General features: G+C 39.4%; 1 protein-coding gene across 1 annotated transcript in view; it reads right to left on the bottom strand.

Annotated features, from left to right (window-relative positions):
* Positions 1-4,055: 4,055 nt before the first annotated feature.
* Positions 4,056-19,180, bottom strand: part of SLC25A36 (solute carrier family 25 member 36) — a 29,021-nt gene continuing 13,896 nt past the window's right edge. The window contains exons 4-7 of the mRNA XM_041475630.1: positions 16,923-17,023; positions 9,518-9,584; positions 8,097-8,386; positions 4,056-7,387 (exon numbers count right to left, since the gene is read on the bottom strand). Coding sequence (XP_041331564.1) covers positions 7,194-7,387; positions 8,097-8,386; positions 9,518-9,584; positions 16,923-17,023 — 652 coding nt within the window. The 3' untranslated portion in view covers positions 4,056-7,193. The remainder of the gene's footprint in view (positions 7,388-8,096; positions 8,387-9,517; positions 9,585-16,922; positions 17,024-19,180) is intronic.

Genomic DNA, 19,180 nt, shown 5'->3' with positions numbered 1-19,180 from the left:
GAAAATCCATTGTGACTTCCTTGAAGAATGACCCATTTCTGGGAACAGACTGACAATTACTGGGCTTTCTTAGCAAGAACAGAATAATTTCTTCAGCATTCATCCAAAGGAAAAATACAGAAACTGGGGAGCACCTTTTCTCAGGAGGTGTGCTCTCCCTTCAGCATTCATATCCAAAAGGCTCTTGCTGGTGCTCATTTTAGCCAAAGTCTATCCTGAGAGAATATTGATCAGTCTTAGGAGAACTGGCCTTTTCTCTTTAGAGGGAGGTGGCCTGAGTTCACAGAAACATTTCTGCTGCATTCTTGAGCAGGCCTTGAGGAGCTAGAAACAGCACAGAGTCTGACGTGGCCTTGAAAAGCATCTATATTACCTTCTCAATGGAAGAATCTAGCACAGCTAAACTGAGATAAAAATTCTGCAAAGTTGTACTTGGAGAGCTTTTTTTCTTTGGGTGAGAACTGCTGACAAAGGGGACACCTTTTCTATTTAAAAATATTTTTACACATCTAACCCAAATTCACAAAAACATTAATAAAACCAAACCAAATCACATTACCTACTCACTTCTTCCACTCTACTTTTACCTGTTTCTTCTTGTTATGCCAAGGATATTATTTTCTATTGCTCTAACTCAGATGTGTGCAACTTCCAGATTTTTATGCTTTCCAGCAAAATTCTCAGCCTTGCAACTTGGCAAGGACAGCTTCTTACCAAGTTCCCTTGAAAAGTTTACAATGCCCACACCCTTCCCCCAGTCAGTACCCCAAATCCCTGCTTACTGCAGGGATTACTTACTACTCCCTCACTGCATGCAAACAGGAATGCACCAGGATGAACCAGCTCAGAATATTCCCTATGCAAGCCATGTATTCTCTCCTACCATCTCAGTGTCTGACAAGGTCATTCTGTCAGTCCTCAGACACTGGACTGAGAGAGAAATATAATGCTGCCAGAAAAGCATCATGCAGCACTGGACCAGGACAGATTCACATCAGCAACATAATAACTTACATTGTTCAGTTACAGTGATTAACTGCTTGAAGATATCCATATAGAGAGGAAAAAAAAATGGACCACACCAAATGATTTTGACAATACCAAGACCAGTTTTTGTCAGTCTTCTTCAGAGGCCATCGAGAACTTGCAGTTTTCACCAGCAATCCAACAGTGCCCACCACAAAACGCTTGCTCTTTTAGCCAAGATCTTACCCATGTAGGAATAAACAACAGATTTCCTTTGTGGCTTCACATGCCATAGTTGCACAAAACCCCCATAGAGATTGGCTCTCCTGCATTTACTTCATGTGAAACACAGATGATCACAAATAATCATCAGCTTATTTTAACACCAGCAGTTCTTGCTTACTGGCCAGTTAGCTTTATGTCAGTAACATACTTTGCAAAAGAGGGGTGTACTCTAGAATCTGCTATAGACATGAGTCTGTAGTTTTCCTATTTAATTGTTTTCCCTTTAAAATATCTGTTCTATGTTATCTAGTCTCTAATTACAAGGTGACACTACTACATGACAGATATTTGCTGCCTCATCTGCACATTGTATTTTGGAAGTTTGGGGGAATAACCAAGTCTCAAAACAGACTGCTTTGCATTTTGGTTATACCCTGGACAATTCCAACTTGCACATCCTCAGTCCCATCCCCAGTGTCTGCTACAGAGCAGGGTTAGGAAAAGCTACCAACCTTCAGACAATGGAGGAAATGTTGCCTTTGTAGAAGTTTACCTGGAATTACCAGCATTTCACCATCCTGAGCTTGTCTTGGAAAGCTTCTAGTCAACTTCACACAACCTCAAAACTGAGGTGTCTGCAGTAATGAGTCTTAGGAGCACCCCTTGAAATATTCCATCTACATAAAAGAAGATCCTGTGCTCCAATCCACCTTTCACAGTTCAAGACACCATTCTGTTTGCATCAATTTGCTCATGAAAACTGGATTCCAGTCCTGGCATTTCCTGCCTTTTACAGAAGCTGTGCAAGAAGATAAGGATGTTCTGAGTCAGCACAGAGCACAGTGGCTGGCAGAAGCACATACAAGATGAGGGGAGTGTTTGTCTTTGGGAATACATTATACTGCAGTGTAAGTGCATTCATTATCAAATTTAAGGGCTTTCCTTTGTGAAAGACATCATTGTCAAGCCTCACGTGCTTTTGGGCTGCATCTCTGTCAGACTGCACTGCTGCATTAATGCCAAATCATAACCAATTAGCATTTTAAAAACACCATGTTACACACAACCTTTTTGACCGTGGCAAGCTCAACATAACCTCTCTAGCAGAAGGGGTTGTAAACAGCATGAACTTCAAAACATCCCCACAGACTTGCCCTGAGCTCTGCCCTGCCAAAGTGCCTCCTTTGCAGGGTAAAAGTGAAAGATCAATTACAGACAATTACAGCTATGCCAGTCAGAGGCGTAATTTCAGATGTGTCAGGGATAAGCACACGGGTTGCCTGTACTGGTTCCAGCAGACTGATTAGCTCTAAGCCTGGCTGGCCTGGGAGTCAGAAAGTGTGGCAAGGTAAGGCAATTCACAGTAACACCTACTGAAAGAAAAAAAGCTACCACAGATATGCTGATTAATGCAAGTTTTGAAGTAGTTTTGAATAGCCGAAAGAATCAAATCAGTGAAAGAATCAAATCAGACATTGGAGGCTGCAAAGACTCAGTTCCAGAACACACTGAGGGGGAAAACCAGCACTCACCAAACAAACCTGGTGTATGCATTTGCAGAATGAGCTGTGAGGCAGCTCAGGACAGACTTCAGATCAAACACCAACTACTGTAAGAAAAACAATTATCGAGATCTAACAATGTGTCAGGTTCAAGGACTTGGTGGTAGCCTCACATGCAATTAACTCTTGAGCATTTTAAGGAATTACTGCCCTTCAGTTTTGTCAGCAGTGGCTTGTGCTAGCTGGCACTTCGTATGGGCATGAGTTTTGTGGTCACCAGCTCCTGAATCTCAGTTGACAGAAGGGTCGCTTGCTTCTGCAGAGGTGACTGTATTCAAATCCAACTGCACCAACACATACTGTTGGTTTAAGTCATCCATGAATCCCTCCAAAAAGGCCACACTAAAGGTACAATACACACACCTCACTTTCAGCTACTATAAAATGGTACAAGATAAAATGATTCACTGGGTTAATGAATTTTTCATTTTTAATCACAACTGTGCAGGCACTGGTATGTATCAATAATAGAAAAATTCAAAGGTTAAAAACAGTGTACAGTTTAGCACAGCAGGCAACATTTGAATAGAAGCACATAATTTTAATTTGCTTTGAAGTTTAAAGCAATCCAAACAAAAAGTTAACTATATAAATACAGAGTAAATGCACATAGTTTACAGCCAACTACATGTATGCAAGAATAATAGCAAACCTCACATGAGTACTGAAGTATTCTCAATCTGTCACCTGTGAGTGTTTAGCTATGACTCTGAGAGCATAGTTATGTTCACATATGCAGGGTAGGCAGACTCTTAAATAGAAGAACTGAAAAAACTTACATAACTCAGTCTTAACGGACAAAGTTGAAAAAAGTAGTACATTTACCTAGGCACACTTCAGCATTCAGCTTGTTTTCCAAATCTGAACAGTTTAAACAGGAAGCAACATTTATAAAGGCTCTCCACTCTTGTCTCTGGAAGCATTCTTTTACAATGCTGCAGTCTGAGGAATGTTGCAGATGTCGTACAAAAAACCAGACTAGCAGAAACTGTCATTAACAAACAAACAATCCGCTGTCATTAACACCTCAATCAGCAAGGGAAGATGCGGAGTGCGTTATGTAAACAGAGATAGGGGCAGAGATGGGCAAGTGGACAGGCGAGGTCTCAGTTACAACTACAACACCGAAAACCTTCACAGTTCCCTGGTGTAAGCCCACGGCCAAGCACGCAGAGCAGAGGGCGGGTCAGACAGCGTGGATCTCCAGTGCACCGCTCGGCGCTGCGGGGCTGGGAGCGCTGCGGGCGCCGCTCGGCGCTGCGGGGCTGGGAGCGCTGCGGGGCTGGGAGCGCTCCTGGGCCCCGCTCGGCGCTGCGGGGCGGGGAGCGCTGCGGGCGCCGCGCTGCGGGGCTGGGAGCGCTGCGGGCGCCGCTCGGCGCTGCGGGGCTGGGAGCGCTGCGGGCGCCGCTCCCGGGCCCCGCTCGCCGCGGCCGCTCCGTGCCGTGACTCCCGCGGAGGGAGCGCCACCTGCCGGCCGCGCCGCGGAGCTGCAGCCCCGCCCGCACCAACCGCGGCTCCAACGGCAGGCAGGGAAATGAACGAATTCGTGACTAAGAGCTCTTCACGCGTCCTATCGTCTAGCACACACAAGTGGGACATAAATACATGACACCCAAATACAAATCAAGATGACCAAGTTTAAATGCGCTGCTTTCAGCTTTGTAGTTAAAGATGTTATTGAATGAAGCATCTTGTTATTTCCCTTGAGTTTTTATAATAAATATCAAGAAAACTACATAAATAATTTAATGATCTTTGGGAAATATATCAGAGGTAATTTTGCAGGTACTTGTAGCTTAAAAATAATGAAAAATCCCAATAAATGTTGGGGTTATGTTTGGTTATGCAAAAGAAGCCAAATCACCCCTGAAGTTTAAAACAAAGCTGGAACACCCTTTAAAGAGGTGGAGTAATAAGCTGATTGTCTGCTTTTAGCTCTTATCTCCCATATTCAACTGTCCTTGTTAAATTGTACTTCTTACCACCTCCAGGGGCTCTGCTCTTACCCAGAGAAGGCACACACAGTACCCAGGGAATACCCAGGAGACAAACACAGAACCAAGGGACAAACAGAGGAGATAAACTCTCATTAAGCCTAGGCTACTCCAAGTATTCACTGTATTCAAGAACTTCAAAGCTGAGTATGGTCTTTGCCAGTTTAAGTTTTGGCTATGACTGAGTAATCTAGATAACCTGAAGAGTGACCCACCTTCTACATCACAAAAATTACAGTAAGTCACTATTACTGCATTTATTTATCTGAACAAAAGCATCACATCAAGGCTTAGGTCAGTCATAAATACTCCAGCCTTTTCCTAGGGAGACCACTAGAAAAAGCCCACTTTAAAACACATTTAAGCACTCCTTTCACTTCTTTGAGACAATCAAGCTCACTATGGTCACCCCTTGGACCATGCTGTCTTTAAAATGGGAACATTTTCCAAGCAGGGAGGTCAATACAGCACTGCAAGGTCAATGTACTTACTATGGGTGGCTTTTAGAGGGTGAGCAATTAATACAGAAAATTACATGAAATACTCAAATACTTTGACACTGTATGGAAAACACGACAAGAGTCAAAATAAAGGAAAGCAAACGAGAAAAACCCAGACTGATTGTTCTGTAAGCTTTGAGGTTTTATAGAGAGCCTACAGAACCAGTGCAACAGAGATGCTATGGATTTACAGCATAAACTCCTGCACAGCTTACACAGAAATCAAACCACATGCTTTCTTTAAAGCCAAACTGCATATTTCAAACACGGTTTGATTCCAGATAATCAGTAAGAGCAAGAAACGTCATAAGCCCTAAGAAGGCCACAAAGTGCATAAGTAGTCATTCATAAAATAAAGCCATTGCACATGATGCACAGTTCAAGTGTACTGAAGTACCACACTGGAAGAGCTGAGAGCACAGTTCTGTCCAAGCCAGTGTAGCAGCATTTATATGGAGAAAGCTATTGACCCCAACTTATAAATTATCATCTTCCTCATAAGGATAATGGATGCAGGCTGAGAAGGTATCTGTCTGGAAAGGTGTAAAACTTCCTGTAACATTAAACTGCTTGACACTCCAGTTGTATGATTTTGGAAAATTCTGTAAATTATGACAGAATAAACCAGCAAAGCCTCACTGCTGAAGGCAAGGCATTATTTTGCAATTGGCTTACAGAACAGAAGCAATGCCTGAAAAATCAGACAATGTGGAGGACAAGGTTATAGCTCAGTACACAGGCTCAAGCTGACGGAAGTGATACAGCATTTATCAGGGGGAATGCTTTCAAGAAAATATTATTTACAATTTCTTCATCCTTCTGCACAGAGCCTGTCTGCAGTGACAAGATCTATCACATCATCAACTAGTTTCTGCTCTCTGGTCAGCTAGCCACAGTGATATGTGTTCTCCCCCAGTACTCCCATATAAACACTGGTAATCCAAGACAGGATTTGCCAGATATTTAAGGGTAATACAGTTTGTGCTTAGGCAGCATGAAACTGAGTGAATCCGGTCTTCACAAATGGGAGGGTGGACTAGTTGAGACTTATCTCATTACAAATCATTAAAAAGGCTATAAAGTGGCATTCAGCAACTTCCTTAGCTGTGTGAGTGACCTGAACATACTGGCAAGGAAAACTGATGATACAGGACAATGTTTCATAGGCCTCTCTTAGGAAAAGTTCCAGAAAAGAAAAAGCATGATGCAGCAGGACCAGAAGTCCACATAGACCAACATTAACAGACCAACAACCTGAAGAGTTGAACAATCAGACTCTCTCATTAACCTACAACACTGCTCAAACATCAAGGGGAAAAAAAAAAAAGAACAATCAAAACCAAAAAGCTACAACAGGAATCACCTTTTGTAGTGACAAAATAACTGTTCTGGGTCCCTGCACCATATTTTGTCTTGAGGTAGCAACATGGAAAACTTCACACACTTACCACACTACCTCAGTCTCTTTATGAATCTTCAGAGCAACTAAATGGAAGTTTCAGGTATAGAAAGCTATAAAAGTACTGTCTTGCCCAATAGGTTACTGTGCAGTAAAACAGAACAAAAATGATGTAGTTGAGAGCAATCACTAAGAGAAGGTAACAGGACTGCCCAGCAACATACTTCACGTCCCCCCCCTCACCCATCAGGTCTCTGAAGATGACTCAATGGCTTTGTCTAGTTTAACACATGAAAAGAAAAGAATAATTCTGAATTAAGAGATGTATGAAGGCATTCCCTAAGGGGAAGTTCCCATTTGTCACATTGACATGAGACCACACAATAAAGGCAGCAAAACTATTCAGAGTTGCCACAATCAACCTTCTGTTTTGTCCACAGCTGCTTGCTCCTGATACAATGCTCCTTTAGCCCACCACATTGGCATTGACATTCAGTGGTCCACTCCAGTCTTTCAGTCTTCCGCCTTCTTCCACCTTGTCACACTGCTATCCATCAAGTAAGTAGACTACAACTTCATAGGTGGACATCATGATAGCCGTGTTTGGAATCTGTCTGATCAGGTGTGTAGTTAGACCTCGGTAAAGGGAGCCATACCCTTCCTCTCGCACAAGCAAAGAGAGTGTCTGGAAGAAAGATCTGTATTTTGTTCCCTCTTCTCTTAGTCTTGTTCGTACAACCTCTGTACAAAGAAAACCAGTGGAAAAAAGAAATTGAGTGGTTACATTCACCACTTCTCATTATTTTTCCAGCAACTCATCAGGGATTTTTAGACAAAAATACCCCTTCCAAGTTCTCAATCTCACAACTCCTCTTTAAAAAAAAGGAAGAGGAAGACAGTAGAAAACCAAGAAGAGAGCAAGTATTAGATATTTGACTAAACAAGGCAAGTTCATTTGCTTAGCTACAATCCAGAAGAGGACTGTTGCTTGGGGGTTACATTTTAGCTCAGAAGTTGACCTAAGTTCAGTGCTCAATTCATTAACAAGCAATGTATACACAACTACTTTGCAGGAAAATCAAGTGCAACTGACACACAAACTAGGCAGCCTGCATCCCTAGAAGGGACACAAGAACTTGCTGGCACATTATGGAGAATTGCTGAGTATATGGAAAGATTCCAACTGAAAAAGTACCTCTTTGAATACCTTGGGCCATTCCCTGGCCAATCCCTTGGGAAAATAAATGTTGCCTAAGAAAAGGTCATGCTGGATATCCACTGTAAAGTACTTCCATTTCTGAATACTATACTCACGTTGACCTGCTAAATCTAATATTCAGACAGGGAAATCTTTCTTGAGCAAGTAAACCAAAGTTGGCTAGAAATCTCACTGAGAAGACTCCCTTTGATGGATCTGACTCAGGGTCTCAGCTGCACATGTCCCACTTACCATGGGGATATGCTATTGATGTTGCACATGTTTTGGAAGTGGCAGCAGCCATCATCATTCGAACAAAGTCTGATGCTTCTTTTGCTGATTCATCCTCATTGTCCATGGCAGCAGCAGTCTTATGCTCCAGTAATTTTTTCTTAATACTCTCATAAATGACAAAGTGAATAACAGTCTCAGATATGCCTGCATAGGACGCAGACATTCCCCGGTAAAAGCCTCTAAAGCCATCCAAGTGATAAACTTTGCGGGCACACTCAAATGCGCTCATTCGCTTTTCTCCACGATTCCTACAAAGGAGAAAACAAGTCTGAGTATCAACTGGTGCAACCAGTGAGACTGGAAAATTAATTAAACAGGTTTGTAATGACAAGAAGACTTAGGAAATACCCAGCACTGATGCTGAGAGGCTCCAAGTCACTTGACTGTCTCAAAGGCCTTCAGCACCAAACACAAGTAAAGCATTACATGGAATCCAAGCCGAACTCCACACCGTGACTAAAGACAAAGTATCACAGTGACATGTTGAGCAGCTTCAGGCCTCCCCAGCTCTCATACAATAAAGGACTAAACTGCTTGGAAACAGACTCCCAAATGGACTATCAATGTCAGCGACTCATGAGAAAAATGACCATTTCCTTTTGCAAAATGGATATGCCCTAATTGCTGCCTCAATAAAGAGCTCCACAGCATTGAGCGGCTAAGAGTTGAAACAGCAGCCCTCAGCATTACAGCTCTCAGCAAACAACTGGCACAGCAACCAGTGCAACACTGGGAGCTGTTGTTTGATTGAACTAAGCCACTGCTGATGTCACGGAAAATGCTCATTAGACATACCTGTTTCAAGCAGTATTTAGGAAATGAAGTTTTATTCCCAGCTTGCTCACTGAATTGAGTTGTGCATACTGAAGTAGTTGGAATACCGTACAAAGCTATGCAAACCCATGACAACACTGCATGAGATGTGCTTCACTACAGCTGCAAGTGCAGGCACATGGATTGTGCCAGCAGAGGTCTGCGTGAGCAAGTCACAGAATAAAAATAAATACCTGAGGATTTTCAAAGCCTTCTTCTAAACATTTGCTATAATACTGAATCCATATTTCAGGAATGTTTAGTTCAACAGTTAAAGAGAATGTATTACTGAATGAAAATGTAAGCATATGGTTGGTAGAACATGATTTTAATGAAACTGTTAACCTTGTAATTCATTCCAAATTTGCTGGTCAGTCTACTACAGTGCCTCAAGCACGTCTCAGAATGGATTAAAAAGAGAAGTGATAGTATAACTTGTAGCATCAACTTTGCAAATCTGAAATGCTGAATATTTAAGAATTCATTCTATTTTGGAGTGCAGAACAGATTCACAACACTTGAGTACAATGTTATCACAGCAGTGAGGTTTCCTCTTGTCACTTTACCTTGCATCAAGCTGTAATCGTGTCTTTACCAACCAAATAGGATTAGTTGTTGTGATAGCAGTAAAGCCTAAAAAATGTAAAAATAACATAATTAGATGTAATAATACCACAAGAACAGATGCATCTAAGTTCCAAATGCACACAGTTAAGGTACAGTGGATGCAAAAACTCGGACTATACTGATTTTTCTGAAGCCCCCATTTCGTGAATCCATACAGCCAATAAACACTTAGATTGTTTTTAAATTTTACATTAATATTGAGTAACTTTGATTCTTAGCAAGAGATGCCCCATATAAAATAAGCCAAATTAAGTACAGTTCTCTGCCTATCTAATACCAACCCTGTTCTGACACCAAAGAACAGCAATGCCAACTAGACAAATATCAGCCAATTGGGCAAAAAAGTCAATAAGAATGCATTGCAGAGACAGCAATAGCAATTTGAGATGCTATAAAACATTGCCTCAATTTACTTTGTTACCTGAAATACAATCCGAGTTTAAAAGCATGCAGACTGAATAAATACTACTTTTGGTGCAGTTAAAAGGCATTTATTACTGCAAATTAGGAGACCTTTTAATACTGAACTGTAAAGAGCAGTTATATTTGAGTGCTAATCTTTTATTTAGTATTCAAAGCAGAGATTGTTGGCCGGCCTTGGAATACTTTTAGAAGCATATGAGTGTTTAAATCGTTAAAAGTAAATACTATGACTTCTAACTATTCAGACAGACAGCAACTACTCAGGCTTGCATAAGGGCCAAGGGTTAAAGCTTTGATTTTCAGTCCACTAAAGAAAACAGAAGAAAAAGAAAAAAGGAAACAAAAAAAAGAAAAAAAGAAGAAAAAAGAAGTAAGAATTACTCTTACTTCTGCACAACCGTGGAGAGAGAGAGAGAAAGCAGAGTGAAAGGCAGCTCTGAAAAAAAGTAAAATTTAAAAAAATCATCTCAAGCTGTAATATCACACATGCACCATCAATGAGGTGTCATGTCTGCAGGAGAGAATAGGAAAAGGGAAAAGCTGGAACATGGCCAGGCAAGAGATGATAAATTTAGACACTTGCTCTCTAAGTGACACACATGGCTGGTTTGTAACTACAAAGACACACTGCCCTCCTGCAAGGGGATGGACTGGGTGTGTGGGGAAGGACAGAGTTACCTTGCTCAGTGCATGGCTGGGGCACAGTACTTACCCAGCAATAGGCTATTGATAAGCTCATTTATCAGATCACTAACAGCTCACAGAAATAGATTTAGCAGACTGGTTGCATACATGTTACTCCTGTTCAATCACAATCTAGGTTTACATGGCACACAAAGGTCTGCAATACTCAGAAATGCCAGGGGATCTTAACTGTTCTAAGGTTTTATCTGTGCCCACCCTCAAAGCTTAAACAGGTCATTATGGTTTTCATTTCAGGTTCTAAAAACAAATTATCAGATTTGGCATCTACTAAGATTGAGCTGGTTCTCTACACCAGAAGAATAAAAGCAGATTGGAGGCTTCTGTTCAATTTTCTGATTAAACAGATTTTTAAACTGACTCAAACTGCTTAACTAAGCAGCTTCCTATGGTAGATAATAAAGATTTGGAGTTGGCTTTTTTTTTTTCTGATTCACTACTCATTTTTTCTATATCTCAGTACTTATGTATAACCTTCACATAATGGAGTGAAGTCCTAACAAGCCAAGAGTTCTATATCTCTTTAATGGAGGCAAATAACAATGTAAAAACTCAAAGCACTGGGGAACAACTCTGCCAAAACAAGGCATGAGATGTTTTAAAAATACCACATGTGTAAAACAGGTTCTTGTTGTTCAAGCAGCCATAACCTTTCTGACCTGTCACTTCAGGTCACAGAAACTCCACTGATTCCAGTTGTGCTTGAAACTGAGCTCAACTACACTGAAAGAAAACTTCTTGCATGGTTTTATTTCCTTACACTAGCACTAATAAAGTTTTAATTTAGTTTGACTTCCAATCAAAATCTCTGTGGCATGAAGTGCACTAGGAAATGCACAGAACTGCAACAAAGGCTTTGAAATAAGGCAGGGAAAAATATCACTCACTTTCCCTACCAACACATCTTCCATGAAATACTTCTCTAAAAACCAAAATTAGTTCTTAAGTCTCTCCTAGTTCTTAATTACAAGTTAGCAAAGCCAAAAATCCTTTTGCATTCCTATTAAAGTTGCACTTTTGGAATTTTGTAACTCTTAGACTGTAACATATGGCCTTTCTCCTTCATATTCAACTCAAAATAAGGATGTCTGCAAATCCTCAGTCTGGACCAGGCAATGCATAGGCGCCATCAGTGGCAGTGGCTGAGTAGAGTGAATCAGAAATTTCCAGTGAAAAGTGGTTGGCAAAGGATGCAGCCCCTACTCTACTCAAAACTGCATTCCTGGGGTCACTCTAAGCATTATTTTGATGCAGCACCTCCAACACTAGGATCAGACACTCAGCAACATGGCCAGTATTTTTTCCCACGGCTGTCACAGGCCTCAGTTGACAGTTCAAACTGAAGTTTTCAAATCAAAGGGCCTTCAATAATTCAGGTTTCAAGATGTGATGACTACAGGTCAAGTCTTACAGCTAAAGTAGCAAATGCAGTTAGTGAAGAAAAATTAATTGGGTGGTGCTGACACCAAGGAAAGCCCTCCAAAACACAAAACATACCATTTAGGATCCTTGAGAAGATAAACTTTGATATTTTAAGTACCAAAAATCTGTAGCAAAAATATTTGTTAAAACAAACTTTGGGGGCTTTCAACAACTGCCATGAAGCTCCACCAATTGTTTCCTTTTTTCTTTTTAAAAGCCTTACTGATCTTTATAGTACTTCACAATGCCTATCGATGTGTTTCACCCTCAAGGAAGATCCCAGATCCGTGACATGTATAGATAAATCTGGCAATACTACAAACTCCTGTGTTTTTATTTTATTGTATCCCAGCTTCAGACAGAATTATCTCAATCTACTTTTTCAGCTATCCCAGCCACTGACAGGTAAGATCCCAGGTATTCCTATTATGCATCATATTTAAAGGATAGGGTTGGTGCTTCTTAATCTACAAGCCAATGTAATCGATACAGACGCATGTGAACATGGAATGATGAATTAAAATTTAAAAGTAGTAAAATAAAAACAAACCAAAAGAGTAAACAGAAAGAGACAGAAAGGATTATATACATATATTAAAAAAGAAAAAGAAAAGAGGTCTTTGAAATAAATGTGACAACACAGAATATCAGCTGCAGCATTTTAAAGGCAGCTCTGGAACATAGGGGAAAAAGCTCCCAAAATGCCTTGTTTAACCCAGTAGGGGCCTTCAGTTGACCAGAGCTAAGTAGAGTAGCAGCTCTCAGTGAAAGGTATTTCCTACCTTTCCCTGAACGGCACAAAAAAAAAATCACTCTAAACAGAGTTAAGGAAAAGTGATGTCTTTGCACAATGCACATCATCTGAGTTCAGGCTAGAAGTGTGTTCCCCTTACGGTGTTTATTCAATAGATATCACAAACCCAATGTGTGGTTCTTACACTAGAGGCTGCAAGAGACGCTCAGTTCAGTACTCACGAGGTTTAAGTTAGTCCATATTGCTGCAGGAAGTGACCTGCGGAGGGGGAGCATGAGATGACACGATCTCACTCTTTTCACGGGAGAAATGTACAGTAAATGCCTAAAATAGACACAGGCTTTTCTGTATCATAACAACAAGCAGTGACCTCATCAGACACAAGTGTACAAATCGAATCCCAGCGGAAGGATTTGTCAATTAGTTATGGGAAATCTAACTGTTTGCAGGTAAAAGTTTAGGAAAAAAAAAGAAAAATAATCAAAACAGGCCACAGATATTAAAATAGATGTGTAAAATGCACTGAGTACTGAAATTTCTGCTCATTTGCAGCAATTTAAGTTTACACCTCCAAATACTTACCTATATAGAAAATTTACAAGTGAAACCTCCTCCTTCCCCACTCCCTTGAAAATACTATTCACTAAAGCTAGCCTAGTCTTGAGACAGAAAAGATGCCTTATGAAATCCAACTTTCTAAGATCAGTGAAGTAAATATGCATTTTATTTGGTATGAATTAACTGCGTACACAGCACTAAAAACTTAAAAAGTAATGTATCTCTAAGTAATAAAGTGGGCCCAATTATTTTTAAATAAAGAAATAATAATAATAATAATAAAATCTCTATTTGGGTTGGTTTGCCAGTAAAGTTCTAGAAAAAAACAGCAAAAGCATACAAGGCAAAGTAGTTTTGCAGCAGATTTGCAACCATGTTGTCTGATTGAGGCTGTGAATCATTTAAAAAGCAAACAAGAAAGCCAAACAGGAATCAAGTAACTCATTCAGTTCTCTACAGCTTTTCTTCTGTGGTGAGAGAGGTTGAGTGCAATGAGAAGGCAGAGTTTATAGTGAATCTGAGAATTTAGCCTAACTTGGAAATGTCCAGAAATCAACTCTCTTCACACAAGCAAACAGTCTTGTACCAAGCTCAGATATATTCCCTGCCCTAGTCTGCAAAAAGAGAACCACGGCTATGCTGAGGAGTAAGCAAAAAGGATTGCTGAGTACATCTTCATGTCAACACAGATATTTTAGGCATGAAGGGGATGTGCTTATATGCTGGAAACTAGCACAGCAAGAAAACAGCATTCATTTCTGTCTGCATAAGGCATCAGTTACTAATATGTAGATACTTCACTCTCCTGAGAATAAAACAAACTTAGAAGAAACTTGAAAACCATTAATATATATTTTGAGAATGAAGAATCAGGCCTAAAACCAACCAACAAAAAAAATATGCTTAAAATACTATACCTCAGCTTTCATTCCCAAAACCACCAAGTGCATAAAATAATCCTTATTTAATAAGGACATCAGTCTAGCCTGAGACCTGTATTAGCACATTATACAAATAAACAGAATTTAAAGTTGACTGAAGTTCACTATTTGCAGTACTTTAATAAAACAATATCACAATTATGTTGTTTAAAAACATATTTTTGCATCATTACTGTATTTTGCAACCTACAGGAAAAGCTTTGTTAAGTGCAAATCTGACTTCATGCTAATTAGGTATTAGACTTTATGAAACAGGAAGTCATATCCAAAAAAACCACCAACCCACCAAAAAACCACCAACAAAACAACAATCCTCATTTAAGACTGAATTACTCAATTCCTTACTGAAACCAATGGCAGCTGAAAAAGAAAAACATCAACACTGATTATTTTTTTTTGCTAATTCTGAAGTATTCATCCACCTCGCCAATTTTGCAATTTTAGGTTCCAAAGCAAATATTGCAATGATCCTATGTATTAACTTGTCAACCAAGTAAGAGCTCACATTTGATCTTGTCCCTGTTATTTTGCCAATTCTTTAAGGTGATTTGCATCACACAGCAATACAAACCTTGCAGGTAAAACTGTTAATAGCTGGTTTAAGTGCATTTTCTGAAATATATTAGAATTACAAAAACAAGGTTAGCACATTCCCAAGAAAGCACTGTTAATTTTAGCTGCAGAGTTCTTTTTATATATCAGAATAACACCAGAAGAGAGAATTGTAATGTTGTTTGTCAAAGAACCAGAGAATTTCTGTACTCTGCAGTGGCAAGACCTATGGTGTGAGCCTGCACTGAGCATTCTGTTTCACTGACTGTGGTTTAGAAATACAACTGCAGAACCTGGGAAGTATGAGAAGGTTAACAGCCCCAAGAGCTGTTCAGTCTTAGGACTTGTACACAAAAGTAAAAAAAGGCAAACAGCAATTAAGGCTGAAATCCATTTCCCAGTCTACTGCAGCTGCATGTACAAATGCACAACACCAACCTTCTGGAAGGGAAGCAGCTACAGAGCTTCATGACAAACTACAGCCTGAGGCTGCAAACACCCAGGAAAAGGCACCACAGCACATCTCCACAAATGTGCTTTACCGAATGAGGGCAGGAACTTCCAAAATGAGGAACACTCAGAATCTTCATTTGTCTGCAGTACTGCATGAGATGCACAAGTTGCCTTCAACTGAGGACAGACTTGTTTATACCCCCCACACTTCCCCCTGCACCCAAATTAAGGGCATGTTTTATTCACTTGACAAGGACCTGAAGACTCCTCATCTTTCTTGATGCAATTAACTGATTAGGCTGAACTCTTCATTAAATCCCCTTCCATCCCATTCTCCATGCTGTTCACCAACAAACAAAAACACTCACTTCTAGATGATAAAAAACCAAACGCTGCATTGTCTTTGTCTGACTTGGGCAAAATAAAGGAGCTCTTCTTACACCTTAAAGATTAAAAGCTGTCACAACATTTCATGTGCCAGAGATGAACATTAGTGTCATTTAGGTATAAAGCTAATGTCACTTACATTTTATACACTATGTATCTCTATGTATCAGATTAGCAAGCATTAAATAGAAAACAAATCCTGTTCCTTATTCTGACATCACACCTTTATCAGTCCATTCCAGATTGCCAGTACTCACATTCTACAGATGGGTTGTAAAATTTGATATGACTTAGGAACTTCAACAATTAAATTGTCAGAATTCATCTGTAAAGAGCCCATGGCCTATAATAACACCTGAACATTTGTTTTTGTGCTAGAAAGGCAGATAACAGGCAACAACAGATAAAGTGTTGCCAACCAATGTTTTGATTTTCTCAGCACGAGTCCATGACCATAACTCAGCTAAGTTGCCTTTAACTCCTCCTTGTGAATGATCCCAAAGCACAGAATATTCAAATCAAGCAACAAATATTTCCAGCTGCTAAAATACACCAAAGTTACACAGCAGATATAAAATAGGAATTATTTCTACAGAGATGAAAATACATGAGAACTATGAAAAATCTGCTTTTCTCTGACATTTTAGTGGCAGAGTGAAGTTCTCACAGACTGGTATATGAGCAAAGGAGGAGGGATTGTTACATATAATTTACATAACTGCAGGCACATTTCTGAAAGAGAAAAATAAGTCAAATATACAAAGCTGTAGCAGAAAGTGGGGGTAAAAAACTGATTAGGAAGAATTAAACAAGAAGTCAGTGCAAACACTGTTTATAGTTTACAGAGCAACAAGTTACTGTTTTGAAAGGTTACATTTTTCATTTCACAAATTTACAACTGAAAAAGCAGGCATGAAGGTTTTCTAGAGAGGAGTGTTCACACACACTGTTATTTATCACTTAGTGCAGTTTCATGCATATATTCTCCAGAGAACCTGTTTAAAGACAGGCCAAGGCAGATAACCACTAAAAAGACCTCATTCAATTACTGAGCATGTTCTGTTTTGTTGGGGTTTTTTTTTCCATATTTATTGTCACCTCTCATTTGCAGATATGACTGTAGGATGAAGCAAAAAAGTTACAGATCCTTACCTGCCACACCAGCTGAAATCATGTGTACCTGGGTAGAATCTGGATTGAAAATATTGTTCAACTTTTCCTTGCAATTTGAGTAAGCAGCAAAATATATTGCTCTAAAATTAGAACAAAATCCAAGTTACATTATGTTTTACATTTCAAAATTCTCAAAGAGCAGCACCATTGACTTAAATGACTGAAGATTATCTTGGGCTACAACTTCCTTCTCCAGTAAAGAACTAGTGAAGGATTAACTCCTGCAAAACAGTGGGACTACTTTAAGAATGGAAATAAAGACTCTACACATGACACTTGACTTTTTTTCCCCACACAACAGCTCCAATTGTAATTAGTGAGGGGAAGGACAGATAGTTTGAAATATGGTAGTGATTTTTGTGACACTAGGAAGTTCAGCCAGGGAAGAAAAACACTGAAAAAGTTTTAGTATTCTTAAACATTAATAACAGAACAAACTTTCTCTAATGAACCTAAACACATTTCAACAGCAGGACGATTTGTAGAGAGCTACCAACTATGTAGCTTCTTAAAAAAAACCGAACAACTTTCTAATTACTATAGCATTTAACATTTAAATGTTGATAACTTGATGTTATAAATATTTATACTTTAAATGCTAGAACAGCTGTGAAGCTGTGATTCACATTTTGTTTCCAGACTTCTGTATTTATAATAGACACTGATTTTTGTCTCTGAACACACCATGAAAAACGTTGTAAACTTGTGCTACACAAGTCTGTAAGCTGGTATCCAAACAAAGCTAGACAAAGTCTCAACCAATTCAATATATTACAAAAAATGGTTGTTTTCATTCATTAAAGCTAAAAAACTTATTTTAAGCACATATAAACCTCACATTTCAGGTTTTAACTCAGTTGTTTTAAGTCCACAGACACCCCTCTGCAAGAGAAAAAAATGAATGTGCCACTTTTCTCAAGCAGAACATTAACCTCATTAGTTGTGCTAACATGTTTTTCTTTATTACAAAGAAGATAAAAGTGCTTGCTTTATGGGTGTCATTTCTAAAATGGAACCTGAACTCAGTTAAGTACACTGGATGTGTTATGAAATATGCTTCTCTACAGCTTATTTAAACAAAGAGCTGATGTAAAATCCACTTAGCTAATGCTTAATTGAAATGAAGTACTGGTTGAAGACAGAAACAGCCAGAGGGAAATGAAGATGTGCTTATAAATAAGGTTTACACACTACATCAAGCAGACATTTTAGCAAGCTAAGTATTTCACCTTGGGGAAGAACCAAAGGGAAACAGAAGATTTAACATATAATTAATTGAAAAGAAATATATATATTTTTTTTTCCAACTGAGCATGGACAATAGTCACTTATGCTTCATTGACAATAGTCACTTATGCAATGGATCCCATTCCTGGGTAAAAATTGCTATTAAAGTGATATCAATATTGAAGATTTGGTAGAACAGACTGATCTATTGGACAAAAGTACAGGCTTTCCAGACAAGGAAGTGCTGATATCCCACAGGTGTCAAGAACAGAAATGCTACTGGGTTTACTTCAGCTTTTCCAAAGGGCAGTGCTAAGTTAGTGATCAGAAAGCACCTCTGATATTCCTAAATTCTTAAAAATTTGTTAAAATAAAGATAACCTAATTCTTTCATGAAATTTTTTCTTATTTATGCAGAGGAGCTAAAGAACATTACCTCATCAGAGCCAAAGTTCAGTTTAGTAGTTACTTTTCAGAAACATCCAAATACCTCAAACCAGTAAAGTTAAGATAATCTCCAGCTGAGTGTGCAGGAGATAGGAATGTTTTCTCTTCAAACAAAACAAATAAACAAAAGCAAGGGAATAAGTCAAGGAAAGAATAAAACCTTTGTGGAATATATTCCCTCTGCATAAAGGCTCTTCTCTTAAAGAGAGAAGAAAAAGAAAAAAAGAGCCAGGAAACAACTCCCAGTATCCTCATCCAGGCCTAAGCAATATATTACTTTTACACAGCTCTGTTTTATACTCTTCCCATGTATTCTCCTATTTTTGGACTGAACTTCAGCTGACAGTTCTATGTAAGGATAAACTCAAACTCTGGCATACTGTGCTCTCTCTCTGCCAGCACCAGCTGAGGAACTGGAGTATTTGTGCTGATGCAGAGCAACAGACAACAGCAACACCAGTGCCAAGTAGATCAGATTTACATCCTTGGCCCTGCACTGCCCCAGTACCCTTTGGGGCCCAGTCCACTGCTGGATCTGTTTTTCCTGGGACAGCTGGCGAGTC

Source organism: Pyrgilauda ruficollis, unplaced genomic scaffold (assembly GCF_017590135.1).
Source record: "Pyrgilauda ruficollis isolate IOZ18807 unplaced genomic scaffold, ASM1759013v1 scaffold36, whole genome shotgun sequence".
Lineage (NCBI taxonomy): Eukaryota > Metazoa > Chordata > Aves > Passeriformes > Passeridae > Pyrgilauda > Pyrgilauda ruficollis.
Note: the sequence above shows the minus strand (reverse complement) of the source record. Positions and strands in the feature narration are given on the sequence as shown.